Source organism: Varroa jacobsoni, unplaced genomic scaffold (genome assembly GCF_002532875.2).
Source record: "Varroa jacobsoni isolate VJ856 unplaced genomic scaffold, vjacob_1.0 scaffold_1170, whole genome shotgun sequence".
NCBI classification, from domain to species: Eukaryota; Metazoa; Arthropoda; class Arachnida; order Mesostigmata; family Varroidae; genus Varroa; species Varroa jacobsoni.
The window spans coordinates 484,408-500,789 of record NW_019214072.1 but is presented as its reverse complement, the minus strand read 5'-3'; the positions used below and the strand labels follow the sequence as shown (position 1 = coordinate 500,789).

General features: G+C 36.5%; 2 protein-coding genes across 4 annotated transcripts in view; one reads left to right on the top strand and one right to left on the bottom strand.

The window, feature by feature from the left end:
- The window catches only part of LOC111267331 (motile sperm domain-containing protein 2), a 16,348-nt gene extending 7,256 nt beyond the window's left edge, over positions 1–9,092 (bottom strand). Inside the window, exons 1-3 of one of the 3 annotated variants that reach the window (XM_022845531.2) lie at positions 8,710–9,092; positions 8,270–8,416; positions 6,096–6,182 (exon numbers count right to left, since the gene is read on the bottom strand). In XM_022845531.2, the coding sequence (XP_022701266.1) occupies positions 6,096–6,182; positions 8,270–8,416; positions 8,710–8,839 (364 nt within the window). In that variant the 5' untranslated portion in view covers positions 8,840–9,092. The remainder of the gene's footprint in view (positions 1–6,095; positions 6,183–8,269; positions 8,417–8,709) is intronic. The other 2 variants (XM_022845529.2, XM_022845530.2) reach the window with 2 other exon arrangements.
- Positions 9,093–13,657: 4,565 nt separating this feature from the next.
- The window catches only part of LOC111267336 (lipase 1), a 35,052-nt gene continuing 32,327 nt past the window's right edge, over positions 13,658–16,382 (top strand). Inside the window, exons 1-3 of the mRNA XM_086971258.1 lie at positions 13,658–13,830; positions 14,558–14,653; positions 15,634–15,741. Of these exons, the coding sequence (XP_086827384.1) occupies positions 13,825–13,830; positions 14,558–14,653; positions 15,634–15,741 (210 nt within the window). The 5' untranslated portion in view covers positions 13,658–13,824. The remainder of the gene's footprint in view (positions 13,831–14,557; positions 14,654–15,633; positions 15,742–16,382) is intronic.

Sequence of the window (16,382 nt, the reverse complement as noted above, 5' to 3'; positions counted from 1 at the left end):
TATATATCACTTGTTAAAGCTATCTAGCAAATGTTTTCTACGAAAATCATGTATAACTATTTAAAGTATCGGTATATAAGGCCGTAAAAGAACTAAGCTTCGAAACGAGTCGCAACTCCGGGTAATCGTCAACATCATTCTTCAAGAAGTCTGCGTTCGGTAGTTATAATTTTATATGGTTTTCCGAAGAAGTGCAAGCTCTAGTGATATTCTAAGGATTTATCGCCGTCGTAGATCAAAATATTAAACGTCCGTCTAATGATGCTTTGTAAAATTATCATTTTAAAGGCAGAAGAACATCCCCTCACGACAATGCATATAGAAAGGCAAGGTATGCTATAGATAGCCTTCATTACTCTTGCTTCGAATCGAAATCAAATGAAAACGATGATGACCTTTAAAGTTCGCAAATCAGTGTGATGCATATGGAGCTATAGAGGCGGTGTAGCCCATTGTGTATGTTTGTAATGTTTAAATTGACGACTTACAGGTATACAGATAATAACCCTAAACATATTCATATAAGTATATATCAAAAATTCGGAGGACTAAGTCATCTTTTAATAACTTAATCTAAAGGTATGGGATGCGTATTAGAGCCCACAGTGCAGTGTGTTTCATATCGACAGTACATATTCCAAGCGTGATTTTATACAGAAAAACCCATTTAATGAAAACTTGAGATAAGTTGAATTCATTGTTGGTTTATTGTAGAATTTAGTCTAAGATCTCCATCTACCTGTGCGAGCCTTATTTTTTCATATATTTGAAATATAGAATTCGCTTAATTTTCGCAACCTGAATTCGTTGAAAAAAATTCCACGGAAATTGCACCGAATAGTAATATAATAGGTGTCTTATTAATCGTCGCGGCCTCAACTTATCACTAATTACTAAGACACTTAAAAATGCCAATCCTAAACAATTAAGGCGAACTGCTAGAGATGAAGAAAAAAAGCTTTTTTTTTGGTAGTTTTAACTTAATTTTGGCGAATTGCGCGGGTAGTCAGTCGGTGCAGTGATGCCAAATAATACCATCTTCATGTCAGTTTTCAACATTGCACCATAATGTATGTTAAAGAATTGTGATCTTACAGAACAAATGTGACGTGTGATATTTCGGTTCGCAAGGTGAGATACATCCAACTATTTTTCCATGAGCAAGTGTCCTCTGTATATACATATAAATGAAGGCATTATAATGTTAATTTGTAGATTAACACACGTACGGGGCTATAGAGGACTAGAGCGAATGGATATGAAGCGCTCGTCCCTAACAGCTAAATAAAGGTATGCTAATCTGTCTCACTTTGGTGATGATGGTATAGCCGCCTAACTGGTAAATATAGGAAAAGTTGTACGGACCTTTTTTCCTGAACGCCCCCGAGTTGCTAGAGGGATTTTGTTGCCGCTACAGGTCGCAACGAGTAATTCCTGTATGTGTTAAATAAGTACTGCTGAATAAGCGAAGCCTCGAGTACAGCATGTTTTTGGGTAACATTATAAAGACCCAAAAAATCGGATACTTTTCATTTGCAAATTTCTTTACAGCAACCAGGGTCGAATACTACTTCGAGGTAATTCGAATGGTCTGAGACCATACAGTGGAGAAACCGGACATGCGCTTTCGAAGGCGGTGCTTTCTCTGTTTCAAACTAGGGTATAAAACGTAACGCCCGCAAGAATTGTAGTTTTCAAAGCAAAAAAAAGACAGCGGCAAGTGCCAGTTGCTTTGGCACTGGAGAATATCAAAGTAGTGCGGACCCACTAACTCATATGTCCGCCATCGAAAATACCATATTTAGTGCATCGATCATGGTATCACTTAATGGGTCCTTTGTAAAAGTAGTGTGGAAAATGTCCACATGCCCATTTTCAACGAATACATTTTGAATCAGGTTTTTTCGATTGGATTCAGTCAAAGCCTGGGGGGGTTTCCAACCTGCTATATGGACCGCCCAGACGTTTAGAACTGTACGTCAGTCGCGTGCTATTTTTTGGACCAAGGAATACGGATTATAACATGTGAGCGCGTCCATCCCTGTTGACCAGGATCTGCGAATTCGCAGATAGAAATGACCCTACTAGACAGAGCGGATAGCAAGATGTGTGTGTGGCAAGATGGGGGCTTAGTAATGTGTGCCTATAGTAGTGTCACGGAGTCGTGTAAGATGCCTCCGATGGCAGCAGGCGCTGGAAGTTATGCGGCCCGTCGAAACAAGGAGATCCTATCCCACACACCTAGGAAAGGCTTGCGAATAGGTCTAAACGGTGAGATGTCATGAAGCACAACCGCTACAGATATCACTGTGATAGTCTAGTGGGTAACGTATTTACCTGCTAATCACGTTGTGGTCTAAGTTCGAGCCCAGGCTTGAACACACTTACTTTCGTAGTGGAGCGTCTAGCGGCGACATCGGACGTAAAACTCGACATATAAAAGTGGTAAAGGATACCGGCGACGAGATGAGTACCTTACCCAATAAGTGCGACAAAGTTATGCAAACATTATGATAACCTTTGAATATAAGATATTAATCTATGAATAAATCCTGCAGCTATACACGGGCAAGGTGACTGGTTGCCATCCACGGCAAAAACGAGCACAGTACTGTCGAATTAGAAATCTCTGATAAATCGCACAACCGAGTGAAAAGGGTCAATTCGCTATCTGCCTTTGTTATTCATGGATGCTATCATAGACTCTGCGGAAAATCAGGTTTCCGTAGGCCTAGCAATATATACATACATATATATAGGCTTTAAATCTTCTAGTTTGTTTAATTTAGCTTTAAGAGTACTGTAGATGTAATAACGTAGGTATGTAGGTGATAATAACCAGTAAATTCTTAAATAAAGATATAAATTCTTAAAATCTGAAATAAAGATATAACGCTAAGCGTCGAAACAGCTATACACTCTCTTTAATAATGACTACCAATGATTAAAAAACCAAAAATGATAAAATTATTTAAAAATGCCACATAACATATAAAAAAAAACCTGTAAACAATGTTTGGAGCGTGATTAATGTGTTTAATAAAATGTGACGAAACACTTTTCGTTTCGATAATGTAAAAAAAATATTCAAACGTTTGCTATACAGCCGTTTTTCAACTTGCTTGTTGTTGTGACAATTTTTTGTCAAGGTATTTATTAACTGAGGTGCTGACCAAGCTCAGACACACAGCTTCTACATATATATTATTGTAATATGATGTATGAAGTCTTTAAGAAACACTGTACTTCTATATTATATAACAGATCTAAGGAATCGCTGAAAAATAAAAGTAGAAACTATTAAGGAAGACGTTGATACCCGCGCACAAACAGAGTTACAGAAATACATTTTAGCATACAGGAGTTTACTATAAATAAGCCTCTGCTATAAGAATGTGAAGAAAGAACGGAAGAAGTAATGTAGAAGCATTAAGCCGATTTCTATGAATGAACATAGAGGTGCATAGAAGTGTGCCATAGATAGACAGGCAGACATTTTTTTTAACAAAATACTACTAGAGAGCATCTGGGACAGCTGAAGAGATCTGGACGAGTGAATTTCGATACGGGGCTAGATATACTATTGCCCAATAATGATCCGAACAATGAAACGAATGATATGTATAAAAATATCTTTTCTTGCTCGTTTCTTAATATTGCTGATTATATGTCTCCTACCGTGAGGAGCTTCTGAAATGATGCTACGAAATAGTACTGAAGCTTATGTTTTAAAGGACAACCAGTGTTTTAAAAAGTTGTTTTTTGGTAAATGTATATTTTGTTTAGAAGTGTACATTTTTTAGGAAGCGTAATGTAGATTGCATGATTAGAGTTTTAGCGAAGTGATTTGGCTGCCAGAAGAAACAAAGACCTACGGATCTATTAAAATCGTTTTTTTTTTAAAGTATTGTTATTTCGCTTAGCTTCCGTATAGACTTTGTCTTTGACATTTTGCTATTTTCGAAAAAGAAACGGGTCTAAGATGCTAAAAAAGATTTCCAAAGAATTGCCGACGCAGCCATAGGCGGTACACGAACACGTTTGTTGTTTAATATCAGAGGAGCTAAGCCGGACTAAAATCGCTTGGAAGGCTTCATTAATATTCTTGTCTTTGCTCCAATTTTTTCGTATTATTCCTTATTCGAACAAGAACAAACAGTACATCCATTGAAACTTAAGGTTAAATAATAAAGTTTACAGTTAACATGTCCTGAAAACTACACAGGTAGTCAAGAGACGTTTGGAAAAACTATTCTTCCGCTGTGTTGAACTTATTTTTAAACAAGTCAAATTCCTCTTTTGCTGTTCATAAGGCGTGAACCAGCATACCATAATTGTTGTTTTATAAAATAAGGTGGCTTCTAAATTCATCCTGACTTGAGCTCAGACACTCCTCCTATGAAGAACTATGAAGATCAAAGTTAACTTAAATAAAAAAAGTTAAAAATCATGCCTTTAGATCGTGCTCTTTTCTCTATCCTGGACTTAATAACATTTGTTATTATCTACAGTAATTAAATCGGTTTTAAATTCGTATCCTTTAAATAAGAACGGCTAATTGAGTCAAAAATTAATTATCAGGTTAGGCCATAAGTACCGCCTAAATTCAGAACTCCAGAGGACATACGCACCTAACGAATTCTCCTGTGCAACTTCACACATCTTGTTTACATAAATCATTATATGAGACCTTCTATCCACATACAGAATCAGATTTTCGTACTAAAGTAACGCTAGCTGTTGTTGAAGTGACTCGTTTATCGCACTAGTAATTACGCGTATGGAGACTATCAAGCAGTTTATTATTGTGTTACCTCCAACGGTCAGGCTACATAAGCTAGCTACATGCAGTACTTCCTCGTTAGGGATCTTTTGAATAAATAGACATACAAATAATATTTCGCGAGGCTGAAACTCTACCGACAAGCTAACGTTTTGTCTAATTAGATTGGCAACGCACGCTCCCAGAAACGCTCACTAGCCGCCCGAACGTTACACGTTCATATTGAGTTTTTACAGCAACGTTTTTTCTATATACTCATACATACATACAACAACCAACTGTAATGCATTCTCTGCGTAATAATTGCTCAGCTATGTTTCTCAGTACGCACAAGCCGACTTGATTATGGACGAAAGTAGCATGCTGTTACAAAAAAAATACAGTTATACGTATATTGGTCTCGAATCCACTTTTCTGCATTTCTGTTCTGTGCCTAAGTTTTTTGTATTTTCTAAATCTCGGCCATATTTTTAAGCCTCCTCCGATCGAAACAACACGAAGTGATGAAAAAATTTTTTTCTTGAGACCAGTATTGATTAAATGAAGGAACAATTTCAGATTATGTTTGTATGTGAAGAGATAAACGTACGTAATGTATAACACGTGGGTTGATTTTTGTGCTTACTATAAAAATCTGTAAACAAATTGTTTTCAGTTTCCCAAAAGAACCTTCATGCTTTGTAAGCATTCGAGGCACACTGACAGACTAAGACCACCAATGAAATGTTGCTTTTGACGTATTTATTATTTATTTTCTGCATTCATCAGTTTAATTCATCGCTTACGTCGGCTACTAACCGGCAATAAACTCCCTACCCGTGGCAGTCGTTATCGATGACCGATTCTACGAAACGTTTCATACTATTGCCTCATATTCAAACGTTGAGGTATACACGAAAAATAATACCAGTTAATAGAAATTGATAGACTATACTTTACCATTACATTGCAACAACTTCTTGAAATAATCCATGGCCGTTATCGGCGATACGTAGTATCCAGTACCATATTCGAGATAAAAATAAAGCAAAAAATTAGCGAGGATTCGTTATAACTTAACTTAAGAATCATCTCACCGACTGAACAAGTGAATACTCACTACGCTCCAAATATAAAAAGTCCCACTAACTAATCAAATGCTTCATCGGCATTGGAACTAGAAAGGTTTAGTCAACATTTCAAAACAACTTGCAATCAGAAGCAAACGTTATAATTGAAATTAAGTTAAGTCCTTTTGTTTTGGTTTATATTTTCACGCATTTATCTACGTTCTAAAATTTTTTTTAAGAAAATTGCATTTATACAGACTCACGAATAAAGGCATCACCGATGGAAAATCCGTGGAAGTACATTACGCCCGAATCCAACGCTAGTTGGCTTACACCACTGGCATCGATAGCTGCAAGACAAATCAATCTGTCAATTATGTGTTGAGGATAATACAGGCAATCGTGTTATTGCAAAGAAGGGAATTCAGGACTGGACGGATATTGCCTATTGAAAATTAGTTATATGTTATAGGTATATAATATATAACTAGTTTAATATATATACCTATAACGTATATATATATATACGTTATAGGTGTATATATATACGGTAACGTCACGGAACACTGGTTCAGTGAGTATTATCATCACCGAATAATATCGGTACAGGAATAATTGGAAATATTATCGGTCGTAATGGCGGAGGTATTGGCGTAGTTCGACACTGAGGTTAAAGAAAAGGCGTATTAAAGTATTCTCTATATTATAGTGTTTGATGATACATATTAGTTATATAACTGACATTCTATGTATGCCTAGGCCAAGAATATGGAAGAAGTGCATAGTTTCGCAGATTAACGACATACGTCGAATTAGTCCGGCTCTGAACTTCTGCGCATATTATTATGTTTGTATAGTCGCTTATTTATCTTGTGCAAGATCAGTACACGATCGCCTTCTGCTCAGCAAAGCGGTGCACGAAAAGTTCCTAGATTTAGAGAAAGGGCTTAAATCATCGATATTTTTGTATATCCAGCGACAAATAATATCATTTGCCACCATAAAGATATGATTGTGGATCGGAGGGACTGCTATTCTTTAACTGATGCCATGCCAGACTGAACCTCGTATTAAAATTACAAAAAAATGCGGCTCTAATACCACCAAGGACAAATTTTGAGACACTCTTAGATAACTCAATAGTGTCTTTTCATTGTTCTAAAAAACTAAGCCCCCATAGACATGCATAGCTTTTTTCCTGTAGCGTACCAGCACCGCAGTGAATGGAACTGATACCTGCCTGCTACAATTATATTAAGTCGTAAACACAAATGAGATAAATTGCAGTAGTTGATAAGATATAACCATAAAAAACCTTGGAACACCATCTTCGTATTTTGGTTATTATTACGAAGTATAATATGAAGACACAATATGACTCCTTCGAATTGTTGTTACTCGGGTCTGATCAACTTCAATGCAAGCATCGTGCGCGATTAAGAAGGCACAGCTAATCCACCACGTTTCATAGCTACATATTTTCATTTCAAATAGATGAGTTCATATTTAAAATGGCTGATTTCCTGTCTTGTGCACAGTGTCAATAAATAAAAACGAAGCCATATTGAAGTCTGAGACGTGTGCGAATAGACTAACTAAGAAAACTCCAATACTTATATAATTCATCTGTTCTAGCAACGAATAATACTAAGAAATTAGTAGGCTTCTTCATACTAATTATTCTCGTAAAGCGGTGCCGTCTTTCGTACATAAAAACACAGCACGCACGTAACAACCGGGTCGTCTTGGTTCAGTGAAATAGATCAGACCAACTATCCGTAATATTACGTCCGTAATTTTCCTAGTATGTAGGCAAATTTCTTTCTCCACGCTGAATGTGCCACACATTACGATCCAATAAATTTGCATTGGTTGCCTCGTTCGAAGTGACGAAAGGTACGCATCAGTCTTAGCTAGCCATATATATCTTTACTAAAAGGAAGCGAAATCCAACAGATTTTGCCGATTTGCCGAGTCCACTTTTTACGGCTTTATTATTTGAGTGATAGTTTCAGGTACGAGAGTGGTGTTTACATCAGGGATACAAGTTTACAGTTTATAAAAGTAATTAGCCATATTAGTTCGTATGTGTCAACTTCCGTGTGTCTTGAATGCATCATTTAACCAGACTGGTTACCTCACTTCTTTAGCATGTCCAGCTATACGTTGCTCATCATATATTATAGAATGATAATAAAGGTAGAGACCGGCACAAACTATGCATTGAAAGCTACAAAAATACGTAAAAGTATAAAAATCTTCGTATCCAGCTAGATGTTTTGGGTGTTACGTTCGGCACTGCAGCTTCAGAGGGTTGGCTAACCTCCTATACATTTGTTTTGCTTCACTTTGGCATGAGAATGTTAGGCTGCATTATTTAGAGAGATTTCGGTCAGTAAAGAGTATAATAGGTGGGAGAGGCAAGTCGCGTACTTACCTGATACTCCAAAGGTTTTCCTCCAACGGAAACTTTGAATCGCGTAATCTAACGCATTCTCGACGCAAGCCTCACTGCGTCGTAAAAATTTCTCACATATTACCTCGTCCTCTACCAACACATCCACGTCCTTGGGATCATACAGCTCTACGAAAAAGATATACATTAATTCGCATTCCGGATGTTTCCAGCAGACGGAGTTATCACCTCTTAACTGAATGTTGACAGTTAGGTCATCAACACAAAATGTGCTTTTAATGAAATAGCTAGTGGGAGTAGTGGGAGCTAGCCCTCACTGAAGCAGTCGTCATAATATTATACATGTATTAGCAATATTTATAATGGTTTTTTAACCTATTCTGAATGTCTCCTACGTTTTTTTTACATATTGTATTAATAAGAATGCAAGGCTGATCAGTATCGCGTTGTTGATCTCTCACCTGATGAAGCGCTGATAGTGTTGCGAAGTAATTGCTGGAAGCGGCGAATGTCTTGCTTGTCTAGTGACGTTCTTAGTATTACCTTGCACTTTTTTTCCTTCGATTTCGTTTTCCCTATTTTTCCGGACATTGCAGATCACGTTATTCACTTGGTCACTTGTCGAATCGATCTGTGATAACACAATTCGACAGACGGCACTTTTATTTGAAAAGCTGCTTTTGAAGGCAGACTTCACTGTGCACCCGCGGCGAGAAGTGACATCCTCGCAGAAAAGCTAACTTTCGTCGGTTCAGTAAGACAAGCGGCCTTCATCGTGTAGCGGTGACACAAGCCGCAGCAAAGGAAAAAAGCTAGCCGAGCGTTTAGGACCATCAATTTAAAAATGTCTCATAGTTGGCGACAGCGACCGAATGAGGCCGGGGAAAGAGTTGCTAAGTTCCAATGATTTTTACAGACGAACGACATCACGGTCCGTGCGTTTGAAGAATGGAATTGCATACACGCTACACAATATTTTCTAGTAGTATTTTTATTTAAGTAGTTTTGCATTACATTCTATGCAATGCACTAATACTGTAAACGTAACCCTAACATTTCCTTGGCTATGCGGTGATTTAAAATCGTGATAGTGATAAACGAACACGCACAGACATGTCCATTTCTGTCGGTCTATCTTCTTGTATCTCTACGATCTGTTAATGTTCATTTCATCTAAATATTACTGAAACAATTTCATCGAAAATCCTTTCATAAGTCGTTGGATTGGGCCGATCATTGGGTGTGGTACTAAAATTCCATTCAAAGAAGAGCTGCCTCATAAGATAGGACCGACCGAGTAAGATATTTCCCTTATAGAGTAATGCCATAAAGCGTGATGTTCATTTGGCCAAACGTACAGTTTATGACAATTTGCTCGATAACCGTCGAGAGAATTTATGAAGAGTTTGGAAAAGTGGTGATTTTTATCATAATTGCTGACATATGGATAATCTCATTTCATTTTTTCTAAGTGCGTGAATATCTCTTCTTGGCAGCAGTTCCTTTCTCCCATAAAGATTTTTAATTTGGTTAATTTGAGAAATAGCTGGCGAAACCTGAACCATTTTAGCATATATGGTTCATATGACATACATAATCCATTTAGTAAATAATTCTTCCGGGCGGTAGCATGTATTAAAAAAAGACGAGATAGATACGACATGGTCTTGAGCTTATGTTAGGGATCAAATGGGAATACTAGATCACATTTACTGCAGGGTAACACTGACTCTGGGGAGAAGTGTTCGTTCTTTCACATTTATTTGATTAAGTCGCAACGTCAATTATAAACCTTTTCAGTGTGGGCATCCTTTTTTTTTCGACGAGGCAAATTATTTTTTCTATGAGGGGATAGGCTTGATGTTAATTTAGCTAATCTGGTAAATGGTTGACAAAACCATCGCGGCAGACGACTTCTTCTTCTTTTTTTTAATTAAATTAAATTCTTCGGTTAAGTGAAAATTTTTTCGAGGTAGTAAAATTAATTAAAATAAGTAAGAAAGTAGAACAAATGCAACAGATTGATATTATAACACTGTTCTACTAGAACGCAGGAATAGCTGTAGAAGGGTACGAAGTTTGAGCTCAGTATGTCTCAAGCTGGTGACGCTGGCTTGGAGTCAAATTTTACATATAAAAGTTGAGAGAAATGTGCGCAACTTTGTACTGGCAATTTTAAAACCAAATCCAGTTATTCCTTCAAGCAGCAGGACGCATTCAGTTCACTAGTAGGGCTTTCTAATAAGAAAGCTGAATTATTCTTATTTTTTACATTTATGAAATAAGGTGTACTGTCCCCAAGTAAGAAACTGACTAGATCAAAGAAATATTATCACTCTAAGTGAAGAGTTGAAATGAGATAACAGAATTAACATAACGTGGTTTAGGGCGAACTTGAAGTGGGCGTTTGTAAAAGTATAAATTTGGAATAGGGCCGCAGCTTATGTAAGAAGTTAGGTGCAATAACCAACAAAATATCAGAACAAGCTGATGAGATATTTGCAACGTGGCAGCAGGACTGTTTCAATATTCTAATGAGAGAACGGAATATATATATAAAGCAGGAAAACTGTAAAGGAATAAATACTAAGTTAAGAATAAGGACTAATCAAAGAAAAATCAAAATACCGTAACGGGACGACTGCAACGAGATAACAGAATTGGCGTTGCTAACGGAGTAACTGTAACAGAGTAAAGTTTGGAACCGAATTGTGTTTAGATAACTGTGGTGCGAATTAAATTGGTTGTTTATTGACTGTGTATGTCCAACTATGGGCGCATTTGTTAAATGGCTTTTTTCAATTTTCTAGTGTTTGTAACTTAATGTGTACATGTCGATGGAAAAATTCTAGGGGCTAATGCGAGCTACACTTTGGCGAGATTAAAGAAATTCTTATAACAAAATAGCAGTCACATATTTACATGGAGGTCTATGTAGAGGGTGTGTTTCTTGGCATCAATTAAAGGGTATCGTCGAAAGCTGAGTCAAAATGTTATACTCAAATCTCGGTCTTCATGTTGCAAATGCGTTTAAAGAGTAAAAACGTAGTGCTCTATGTAGAAGGTGATTTCTTGTTTTCAATCCACAGATCTCAACGACCCAAGTAAAAATGCAATACATGTCGTCATACATTAAATTAACAAAAAAATAAATTCACGGAAGTCCAAATATTCGTTTTTTATGTTGCAAATTTCGTTCAAGGGAATTTTCAGCAATTTTTTAAGTAAGTTTCTAACACAAGTCAATTAAAATACTTGACAGCAGTTTCGTTTTGGAAATTTTCTCTGAAAAAATTTTCGAGAGCAACATCATAGTATCGAAATTATTTTTTTTCTATATAGAACGTTACGCTTTTTGTTAATGCCAGTTGATAAATGAAAATGCTTATAAGCCCGAAAACGCTAAAAATATGATTGGTTGTGTCGATTTGCTTGCTTACTAATGAAATGAAAAAGACAGAATACGATTCTGAGCGGCCCTTTGAGCAAATTTTCAATAAATATCCGTTAGAAAGTTATATTTGGTATAACGCAAACCGAATCTATTCATATTGAAATAGGCTAACGAAATAGCTGCCAAAAGTAGCGGGTTAAGTGATCAGGGTAATTGTTAGGGTAACAAATTAAATTAGTTAAATGAATCGACGCAAGATAGGGGCAGGGCAAATCCGTCTAGTATACTATTAAAAGTCTATGTCTGTTTCTTTGTTGGACTTAAATTGGTTGGTTTAATTGTCAAAAAATCAAATTAGTTAAACCAACGGCAAAATAAGGTCAAAGCTAAATCCATGGCTTCATCTAGTTTACTCACCTATGCTAATAAAAATTTCAAGTAGCTCATTTGTCGTACTCAACACGACCCCGCTTCGTGGTGGTAGTATTTTCATTGTAAAATGGTGTAAGCAAAAGATGGGGACGACTCGCAAAATATTTGTCTTGCTAAGGGGAAGAGTCTACTTTTTCCTATAAATCGCAACGTCAGTTGGGTTGGCCGTAAATCGGCAACAACTTCAGTCTTGCTTTTGAAGTTCGAGAACAAGGCGGCGATTATGTTTATGAGCACTGAAGTAACCACCAGCATCGTTTGTGTTAATATATGATGAGACGCGGTGTTGTAGGTTCAAATTCGGGCGTAGTCGCACTTCATTTCAAGACTGAGCCTCCTAAAATACCTAACAGCGTAACTACCGGATATAAAACACGAAAAATATTCGGGTAGAGCAGATATTACTAGCCTTTTATTCCTACAGAGGTAAAATAAAATGTGGTTTGTAAAAAAAACAGGTGCGGGACAAAGTCCTCGAATGGCGCTTATTTATTATTTAGACTATTATTTAGACGTCGTTCTGCTTGAATGAGAATCTTACCGAAATAGTTATAAGACATGCTTTGATTCGTTAAATAGGTTTCCAGAAACTATAGGATGCTGCCACTGAATTGTTGCAGCAATTTATTATGGTAAGTCAATCTCTAAACAAAATAGAAGGGCTCGTTGCACAAGCATCACTATTTTTTTTAAGTGAGATTTTACTTTCTATTCGATTTTATTATAATTTTTATATATCTATTATAATAGAAAGTCTTATTATGACTATACGGGCCATACGTTTGACAGCGCTTTATCTGTAATAGTTCCAACTGGTCATTCGAATACTGAAGAATGATATGCTGCGGGCTGTTTTAGGTTTGTGAGCCCAAATTGAGATAAGAGATCTGATTTAAATACTCGCGCGTTTTCTGCTTTGTTATTGTTGAAAGAACGTTTGGATGATTCACGCGTTTTATGCTATCTAAGTAAAATATTGTTTCAAGTCACGAGGCAATATTAATTATATTAATGTTTATTGACTTAAATGGTAATCTATGTGATCAGCGATTTGTGTTTGCAAGGTTCCAAGTATTTAATAAAATTCACTAATTTATCACAGATAGATACCTTGAATAAATAAAAAAGAGTTTGTGTTAGAGCTCTGATGGAAATCACAGTGAACAATTCTTATAAATAATAATAAAAATATACATATTTTGCTCAATATGCCTACATGTGTATATATATATAGGCTCACTCAGTTTTGCTCTCTCACTTCTTTGTTTAAGGTCTTCTGCTTTCGTGTTACTTATTAATAATCTAATAACCAGAAGGTCCCGTCGGTTTTATTTAAAACCAATGCAAGATTTTGTTAAAGCTGCCAACTTGATTTGCCAGTAAAAATTAGAAATGCACATTTCTAGAACGAAAGCCCTCCGGCTATGTAACGCGCGCAAATTTGTATTTCGTTTTTTTCTTAGGCTTGTCAACCGTTTCCATTCTGACCTATAATGGTGCTCTTTGTTACAGCTTTATCGCCACTAAATAATCAATGAAAGGCAGATTGGTTTAAAATTTGTTTGGCCGCTGTGTTCGGAACACACAGCGGCGAAAAATAAATCGAATTCTAATTTCGACAGTCTGTATTAGTCACATCAACAAGAAGATTTGAAATCCTCTGTTGTGCTGCCCAATTCAACTTTTGTCACTTCTAACACAGCCGACTGTTTTCAGCTTGTCACTTGGCTTTCTGCTATACCACCCTGCCATGCCGGTGAGTATACGAACGTTTTGGGTTCTCGGGTTACAGATAGTAATATTTCATTATTACTTTTCGGATGCAGTACGCCTCCATCCGGAAAAAAATGAAAGTGTCGTATGCGTTCATTTACTTGATGACAACTTTAAATAAACATATATCTATTGTACAGTAGAACCGGCTTATTCCTGGATAGACCTATTAATATGAAAAACCGTCGCTGGAGATGAATCCTTGGCTTTAAGCCTCACGCCGGAAAGTAATACCTTTCGGTTTGATAGCAATTTAAGTAAGGCTGCCGTGTAGCATTATGACTTCTCGTTGGTTGCTAGTCGTTGCGGAACTGGCACATTTTTTGTAGTGCGTCCAAATCTCAACGGCTGAAATTGCTTACTGGCGTTGCTTTAAGTGCTGGACATATTGATATTAAGTGTGTACGATAAAAACCTAATAGTTCGTTTTCCAATTAGTTGGCAAGGATAAGCCCCTAATAAGAAGTTCGTCGCAGGCAACTTACACTAACTGTGTCAAATTTGGCTTTTACTCATCGTACCGCAGGTGTTGTGAAAACATTTGTAATATTCCTATGTGTATTATTGATTAGAGTAAAGCAAAAATAACTAGGATCATCAACTATACTTGCAAATATGTACCAGTGAACTTGAAGTAAAGAGTTTCGCTTTTACGCACTGAAGTAACAAGTGAAAGGAAATATCGGCCTCAAATGTTTTGTGGTTTTTAGGTGTTTAAATCGACTTCGCCATTAGGGACAAGAAAAGCCCAATTGTCGCTTAGGTTTTTTGTGAATTCAGGTCTCTTGCCTGTTCTTCTGATTCAGGTAAGCCTAAATTATATACGGGTTATATATAATCATTTACAGAAATCAGATGTCTAATGTTACTTCAAGGTTCGTTGACGATTCTTCCTTGATGCTTCTCTATCGAACACGTTTCCCTTAGATGCCTTTTTATAACCTATACAAATGCATAAAAGCGAGGTGCAAGACTTTGTCGGCTGCAGAGTTCACTCTGAATATAATTGAAATTATAACACCAATTTTTTTTTAGTTCTATCCAGGACGGTTAATACCAGAGAAATCGAGTTGCAGCAAAAGCCAGCTGTCGTTCTTTTGGAGATATAGGTTTTTGAACCACAAACCCGGACATACATAGACGTCGTTTCAGGTTGGGAGCCAGCCGTATGATGGAAGGCCTAATAATGACACCGGACGTAGAACTCGAAGCATAGAGAACTTTTACCAGGCGTAATTACGCATTTTTTTTTAAACTTGTTGGAACTTTCTACAACCATCTGAGAACACATGGCTTAAAAATTCATGATATTAGCCGAGACAATTTCGTTTACTTTTTTGTATTTCTGGTGTTTCTGAAGGCTCTTCTCAGCAGTCAGAAAACCCATTATACACCTCTAAAGGTGTACTTTACTTATGTGATGGTCGCTCGCTTTGCACATTTAGTACGATTCGTCCGCATGTCTGTTTTCAAATAGAAATTTAAAGCAAACTTTCTGTTCCATAACTTTTATGCTTATCACATTTTCTTCAAGTTTAAAATAGAGCGAAAGCGTGGATTAATTGAATTATAATCGAACTTGTGACCAGCTTCAGATATTTATTGCCTATGATTACAGAAATCAATGAACTTTTCCTCATTGTTGATGACAAACATAAGCTTAGTACTGCTCATTTTTAAATTATTACTACTATTGATTAAGTTGTTATTTAAATTATTATTATTATTAGTTTAACACACAAAATTGCTATTTAAAGCACTCACAAAGATTGTATTTTTTTTACAGATTGGATTGTTGGCACGTGAAGGCGACAATCAACAATTTACTACCCTGTTGGACGCATTTGTGTTCGACGCGGCAACTAAAGATGATCCTGATTCTGGCAAATCTATGGTAAGCTTTATTCAACCGGTCTAGAAAGTATACAACAATTTCTTACAGCTATCTTCTAACTACAGCTGACCATACTAGGGTAAATATTATGATAAAACTGAAAAAACAGCCAACTGAAGAGAGAGGTCTCATAGGAACTGGTTTTTAACATCATAGTATAGGCTCGCCTGTCGCCTAAACGTACATGTGGCTCCTATAACAATTAGTTAATTGTTCATTACTGAACATTACAGAACATAGGCGGCAGTAAAGATGCATGGGCATAGATAATCATACTTAAAAAAAAAGTGGTGCGGCAAAATTATTAGGAAGAACAGATCTTTCTTGTGAAAATTAAGTGTGGTATACAAAATATAACGTCATTTTTATTTTTGGGATAAATAAAGCTTTTCTGTTCATATAAAGCAGGAATCTGCGAAATACTTCTAAATCTGTAGGTAATGAATCAAACAAACAACTTATATTATCATTTGTAACCATCGACGAAAACAGGCTATTGTATTTTTACAGGATATTGCTTTTTAGGTAATAAATAAAAGCATGGATCAAAAGACAAAGCTCAATTGGGAGCCTGGCTATCCATTCAAACAAATGACATGTATCATATTGAAACAAATTAATGTGTCGTTGTGATAGCCTAG